Here is a 7,956-nt window from a genome sequence, read left to right as displayed (position 1 = left end):
ATGGAAAAACAAATTAACATTCAGATTTTTATTAAAATTTCTACTTTTGTCCTTATATTTTGGAATTCGAATTTTTACAATGTAGTATGATAAAATTATTTAAAAATATTTATACTATTAAATTTTTGTGCTATATTTTTATTCATATAATATTTTTATAATTATATTATTTATTCATTTACATTATCAATATTTACCTCTGTTTTTAAGAGTGGGTTTAACAAATCGTTAAATGAGAACTACATCATTGATAGAAAAATAGGTACAAGATTTTACCGGTTACTAGGAAAATACAAACCGAATAAGAATTCAAGTATTCTAGAGTTAAGAGAAAAGATACCAAATGATGGAGTTAACGAAAAGGTAGATATATGTAATAATGAAAAAGGAAAAACGGGGTTAAATAAAAAATTAAGTGAAAATTGGTTAAAGAATGTAAAAGGACGTAATTTAACTATGAAAAATAAATCATGTATATTTGAAACAAAAAAATATTCCAATATAGAAAAAAAAATATTCAAAGAACTTGATTATGCAGATTTTCTTAAAAATAACAAGACAATTAGTGGTAAAATTTACAAAAAAATAATACTTAAAAAATATGGATTACGAATTGCTTTACCTATAATACTATTTTTGTTGTTAATAACAGTATTAGTACTGGATTTGTCATGGGGCTTGTTGAAGGAAGAAAGTATATGGAAGGTAATAGGTTTAGGTAAGGATCAATTAAAAGTATTGGAAGACCCATTATCGTTCATTTTAGATCCTTTGTCAAAGTTAGAATTTTTTAAGCACAATACATTTGGGGGAGCGACTGCTGGTTGTAGTTTGTGCACTGGTGTCGCTACTAGTGGATTAAAAGTTAGTAAAACCTGCATATTAGGACAGTTATTTGGACTTTTAATATATGTCATACCTTTCTTTATTTTAGGTGTCACAGTTATATCAGCGATTTTTTTTTACCATAAAAAAGTTAAAAAATACGAAAAAATTAAGTTCAAGAAACAGTAAAATGAACAATAAGAAATATGTTTCATTTTATAAAAAATTTTTTAACATGAAATAATAGCTGTAAAATCATCATTAAATATTTCTTAAACATATCTCTAATTATTCATTGCAAATATGAACACATAAAAGTAATCTGTGTGATATACAACAACAAAACAAACAGGATATTCTATTTTTGTATACTTGAATTTTCAATGTTTTTTAATTTGAATAATAAATTATCTTCTGTGTTTAACTGTATATTGTTTTTTCATATGTACATTATTGTATTTAAATAGAATTTTAAGAAAAGTATATTTATATATGTTATATTAATATATAACGGAAGAATTCATGAAAATTAACTGATGTTTGATAATTTATACATGAATTATAATGTCATGATTTTTTTTTATAGTTTTCTGTGCTAAAATGATTATTTTTGCGGTTATTAAGAAAGTATATTATCAATTTCTTATTAATGTTAAATGTCCTATTTTGTTTTGATGGAAGTTTCTGAATATTTTTTGTTGCAATTATTTGCATATATTTTTTTCTTTCATTGAAAAGAAACTTATTATTATTCCATAAAATGTATTTTAATAATGACATATAATATAATTACTGTAAATAATTTTCTATGAACTTTTTTTTGTATGAACTAAATTTGAAAATATATGTATATATACTCTTATAAAATATCGATTATTTATAGTGATTTTCTAATTTATGGATATTATAAACTTGCAATTAAATTAAAAATAAAATTAATTTATTATTTTATTATTGTGCTTAATTGTGGTATTAGTTTATTTTTGTGGAAATAAATTAAGTAGATATTGTATCTAAATTTTATAAATAAATCTATATATATATATATATTTTTATTTTATACATTATTAAAAAATTATTCTAATGAATTAAAAATAATTATACATTTATAGATATGATGTATAAATCCTTCTTTTTTTATATCTCTAGTAGTATATTTCTAATAATACTTTATATATTTGTTAAAAGATAAATTATTATTAGAAGTTGTAAAAATAAATAGTTAGGTTTTATAATCTTATATCAATATGCAGGTATATGCGTATGTATTTTTGCTATTTTTTATGTTCTCAAATATATTATTAGCTAAGTTTATTTTAAGAACATATAAAAAATATATAGATTATACAAAAAAATAGTAATTCTTTAACATATATAAAGCTCATTTTTTAAATTTAAAATAAGGTAATAATACAAAAAAATTTTGTTATATATTATTAATATATACTCAATAATATTTCAATTTATTAAATAGGTATTAATAAGTTTTATCTTATAAAGTGATCTATTTGCTGTTAGAATGTTTAATTAAATTAGTGTAATATGTTCAGTTTTCCATTAATTTTTTTTTGGAAAGTAATTTTAATCTAAAAATTTCATTTATTATATTTGATTTTCTATAGATAGATACGAAATTATTATTGTGATAGTAATATATATTTTAGTTACTATACATAGCAACTCATAAAAAGTGTTTATTAAATTAGGTTGGAAATAGATATTTTTTTTTTTTTTTATATATGATGTATAAAAGTAAAATATTCTAAGAGAACTAATCTATCACATGCTAATTCTTCAATGTAAAAACTTTTAAACATTAGATATGTATATACTTTTTCATTCGAAATTGGTAAAATATTTTAATATCATAAAAGTTATTAAATTTTTTGATTTCTATATGTAATATTATAATACTTGTTATATAAATTTTTATATATTCATGAGAATTTTAAAATGTATACTTCAAAAAATTTATTTATTTCATTTTTCACTTTAAATATCTATTCTTATAAAATGTTAACACAATTTCTCTCGATACTTATATATTTTAAAAAGTCAATACTAGAAATGAAATTATACACTAGTAATTTAATAAAGTTATTTATTAAATAGATGTGAATATAAATTTTTAAGCTAAGTAGGGAAAAACAATTAAATTATCCTTTATTATTATTAATTAAAAATGATTGTTAAATGTATGGAGGAATATATATGTTCTACCTAATATGTACCATGTCATTATTGTTCTATTCCTTTTATAGATTCTTTGGATGTTAGTGAATACATAATATTTTAAATATAATAGTTAAAATATTATTGTGAGTCTAATTATTTATTAAGTAATGTAATATTTTTTTTGACCATGATTACATTGCATGTGTTGTTTTCAAGTGATATGAATCTTTAAAAAAAATACTTGTTTATATTATATGAATAATGACATAAGATAATTTATATATTAAGTACATTTACTTTTGTTCGATATAATATATTAATCTAATTGTTAATTGTTTTATATTCGTTTGAACTGTTTCTTAATATATGTAATATTTATTTTATATTTAAAAAACATTATAAAAAAAATAAAAAGTATATGTTAATTAAAATTAGTTATTTTAGAATTAGTAGAAAAATATAATATGCAGAAGAAAAAAATATAAATAAACAAATATCATATTTATAGTTGATAAATTCCTGTATGGTTAGTTAAATATTCTCTGATATATCATTTAATATTAGTATATTATTTTATTTTGCATGATATATATTGCTGATATTCATATGGAATACTGTAATATGATCTCGAAAACAAATTTATAATAAATTAAAATAACCTAATTATTTCACTTAGTAAAACAATTAACTATTATGCAGTACAATAAAATAAGGAAATAATAAGCAAAATTTTTATTCTTTTATCATTATTAGGTGCTTTTCTTTTATGGAACATTATGTTTTAGTGTAGATATTTGTTATAAGTACAAATATAAAAATATATAACATAATTACTTTTATCAGTTATAAAATAAGAATTTATCATTAATATCGTATTTGTTTTTGTTTTTTCATGATTTCATCTAACGTTTTATATTAATTATTGTATTTATTTTAACATTTTATTTATGCGACCTAAACTACATTTTAGTGTTTGTACACCTCTCTTCCATATACAAATTTATATATTCTCTTTTGTTTTGAATTTTTATGAATTTTTTACAAATTTATACATGCATATATGAGAAATGAAGATATATTAATTGTGTAAATATATTTTTAAGACGTTGTTCAATTTTGTATTTCCCCTTTTTATTTATCTTTTATACTTCTTTGTTTTAGCTTCCTTTTTTTCTTTATATATTTTCTTTTACCCTTGCATTTAATATTCGAAAAATTATAATTATAAAACATAAAATTTTTATATTTTAAGTAAATCACCATGTACAGTAATTTAAAAAAAAAGGGAAAAACTAGAATTAGTTTTTTGCTATTGTCACGAAGTTAGTGATGGATGTATCGAACGATGAACAGTTATAAGAATTCTTGTATTTTATGTAATTATAATCATAAATTTTAATTTGCTTTCTGTTATTTTTATAGTATTATTTGTTATCTAAAATATAAAAGATAGTGAACAACAATTTTAGTGAAAAAGAAAATAGAGAATAGAGATCATAGCAATATGTAAAATGTAAAAATAGAAATACGCAAATAATGAACAATACACTTTAATTATTTTAGTTACATTTTTATCTATTAGGGGGATTAATATTAGTAAAGAATGTTATTCTAAAAAAAAGGGCAATGAAGAAAAAGAAATACAATAGCTAAGAGACCACGCAAAAGTAAAGTGGAACAAATGAAAGCAGAAATAAAAAAAAAAAAAATAAAATAAAGTATAATTAAGTATGAAAACAAATATATAAGAGTAATATACATTTAAAAATTTTTTTTATATTATTTCCCTATGTGAAGGGACAATTAGAAAGAAATTCTTCTAAAAAAGATGGTGGATATATATATAAATGTTTAATGGAAAGCATATATGAATAAAAAATTAGTAAAAGTAAATGTTTACAGCTCTCTTTTACTGCATTTTTTCTTGTCTTTGTCCGTGTACGAGACTAAAAACTGCGAAAACAAATTTATAATTATGTACGTTATTCGAATATATGATTATAAAAAATAAAATCTATTTTATTCGAAAAAATTTTATGTATCACATATGTTTCTACCTCATGTACATGTAACTGAGAATGCATATATGTATATATATGCATGAAATAGATAGGATTATGTGTCCATTCATTTGTTTCCACATATGCACATTCCTAAATTTCATATTATGCATATTTACTTTTATACGTATAAAATACATTATATTATTTGATCATATTTTAAAGGTGATAAAGGAAGATTTTATTACTGAATAAAGGACACATAATCAAATTAAAACAAACAAATGAAATAAAATGTATTTTATATGGAATGATTTATCTTTCTCACTTACGATATGGTCTCATTATATTATTATTGTAACTGAGTTTAATAAATATATGTGTAAATTTTTTTTATGTTATAGTCCCATCAAAAGAATACTTTTATAAAGGTGATAATGTGTACATAGATCGTTTAAAACAAAATAAATCGACTAATACATCTATGGTATGGATGTAATTTCATGTAGATAAATAAATGAAATAGTTTGAGGATACAATTACGTGGATGTCCATGTATGTTCATTAGATAGCATTAATCGTGTGTGAATATTTATGTAAGCATATAAAACACACTTGCATATATATATATTTTTTTTTTTAATGAACTATCTTTCCTTGTACGTGTTAGAATATTTATGTTGTCAAGTCATATATACATGTGAATGTGCATGTATATATAAGCAAACTTTTGCATGTTGATATTTTTCTTTTCTTGTTTTTTAACACATTACCATATTATTTGCTCACATTTTAGATATATCTATATAAAAGTATATGCAAATAGGATAGAAAGAGTCAAACTATAGAATACCAGTATATGACAAGAAAAAATATCACCAATGCATAATGTTCATTGAAAAAGATATTTCCCATAAGGATGATAATAAAGAAAAACATTATACGGAAATATATACGGCAACTAAACAGGGTTTAATTTATATTAATCAGATGCACAGTAAAATTGTCCAACAGAATATGTATTATATTACATTCAAATTACAAACGTACTTTTTATTAAATTTATCGAATATTCCTATTCAGAGTTTTAATAAGCACAATATTTGTAAGCATTGAGAAAACCAATACACATACCTAATGCAAATGATTAAAGTGCAATGTTATAAAGAAAAAATATATAAGTTAAACTCCTTAATCATTTTTTTAGTAATAATTTCTTTAGAATTACCCATAAGTATATTTGGCCTTTTATATACAGTTTGCAATTGTTTTGGTAGTTCGCTTTTATCATGAAAATCTAGTATTTCTAAATTTGGACATGTTAATGGTTATATACTATATTCTGCTTACTTATATTTTTTTACTCGAATTGATTCTTTTATTTCTTCAAGAACATCATCAAAGTAATTAATAGATGATAACGAATAATGAGCATTTTCGGAATTATCTTTAAATATTAATGAACTACTTGAGTTTTGAAAATTATCTTAAAAATAATTTTTTAAATTAAATACTGTCTTTTGAGAATCTATATTTGTTTCCGTATATAATAATCTGTTTGGTCTTATTTTTGATGTATTATTAAAGCTGATTTTTTTATTGCATGATTTGTCAAAGTTAGTTCGCTGTAAATTAAGGTAAATATATAACATATAAAATAATACATGTACGTTCGTATTATTAAAATATTCAATTTAAAATAAATATGTAGGATTACAAAAAATGTATAGAAATTATTGAATATAATAATTATCTTACTTCATAGGAATAATTGAATATCCATATTAAAAGGGTAAGGAAGAAGAATTTATTTTTTTGTTTCATCGTGTTGAATGTATTTAGAATATTAAAACTTATGTAATGATAGAATTTTCAGGAATATATGTTTTTTGATAATATTCAATATAACAGTAATAATTTTTCTTTATGGTTTTTTGTTACTTTAAAATATGAAAATTTATGGCTTTCTTAAATTAATATTAATTAAAAAATATGTGTTAAAGTTAAAAAGGAAAAAATGCATTAAATAGAAATATTATACTAATTTTTCTATAATATAATATTATTAAGTAATATAGATAAAATAGATTTAAAAAAAAACATTAAAAAATATATAAACAATTATTACATAATAATTGCAACTAAGCATATGTAAATAATTTATTTTGAAAATTTTGTTTATATTTATATATTCTCTACGTTAAATATAAACCTGCTTTCGTAGTTTAGCTATGAATATGAATAAAAATAAATAAAAATGGAATGTAGTATACATGTTATTCTTTAAAAAAATATAATTTTAAAATTTTATGTTGATTAAAATAATGAAAAAAAATTAGGATTCTTCCAGAGCACTTTATATGAAATTTTTTTTAAAATAATTGATATATGCGTAATAATTGTAACAACAAAATATATTATAATAATAATAATGATTTAATAAAATTTAATTTGAAATAAATATTACACAATATTAACAACTTATATTTTTTAATTAAAAATGCTTAATAGAATGTTGACAATAAAAAATATTATATCTCAATGAGTTAATTTAATTAAAATATTATATTATTTAAATTAAAGTTTTATTTTTTTTAACAATATAAAACATAGTTTAATTAAATTTATGGGATATTAATGACCTCTAATATTACTGAATATACATGAATATTAAATATATGAAATAATACTGTAAAAAAATATTTGGAATACAAATATTTTTTAATTTCTTATGATTAAAATATGAAAATGTAATTAAAAATATAAATTTATATAAGTTATGAATATTGTGAAGAATTACATATACATAATTAATTGACAGTTTAATGATATTTTAAGATAGGATTATTATCTATTTTTCATTATGCAATAAGAAAATAATTATAACATATAAAAGAGTTAACATAAATATATTTTAGCACAATTATATGAAGAATACGAATTAAACATAATGAAT

The 7,956-nt window shown here is 19.7% G+C and overlaps 1 protein-coding gene across 1 annotated transcript; it reads left to right on the top strand.

Moving 5' to 3' along the window:
- PmUG01_00073900 (fam-l protein) lies at positions 1-1,014 on the top strand (the record flags this gene model as incomplete). The annotated part of the gene is made up of 2 exons (XM_029006244.1): positions 1-84; positions 211-1,014. The coding sequence occupies 2 exons, from the start codon at positions 1-3 to the stop codon at positions 1,012-1,014; spliced, it is 888 nt and encodes a 295-aa protein (XP_028859230.1).
- Between the last annotated feature and the right edge of the window lie 6,942 nt (positions 1,015-7,956).

The sequence above is a fragment of the Plasmodium malariae genome (genome assembly GCF_900090045.1).
Source record: "Plasmodium malariae genome assembly, contig: PmUG01_00_45, whole genome shotgun sequence".
Taxonomy (NCBI): domain Eukaryota; phylum Apicomplexa; class Aconoidasida; order Haemosporida; family Plasmodiidae; genus Plasmodium; species Plasmodium malariae.
This window is presented reverse-complemented; position numbering and strand designations above follow the sequence as displayed.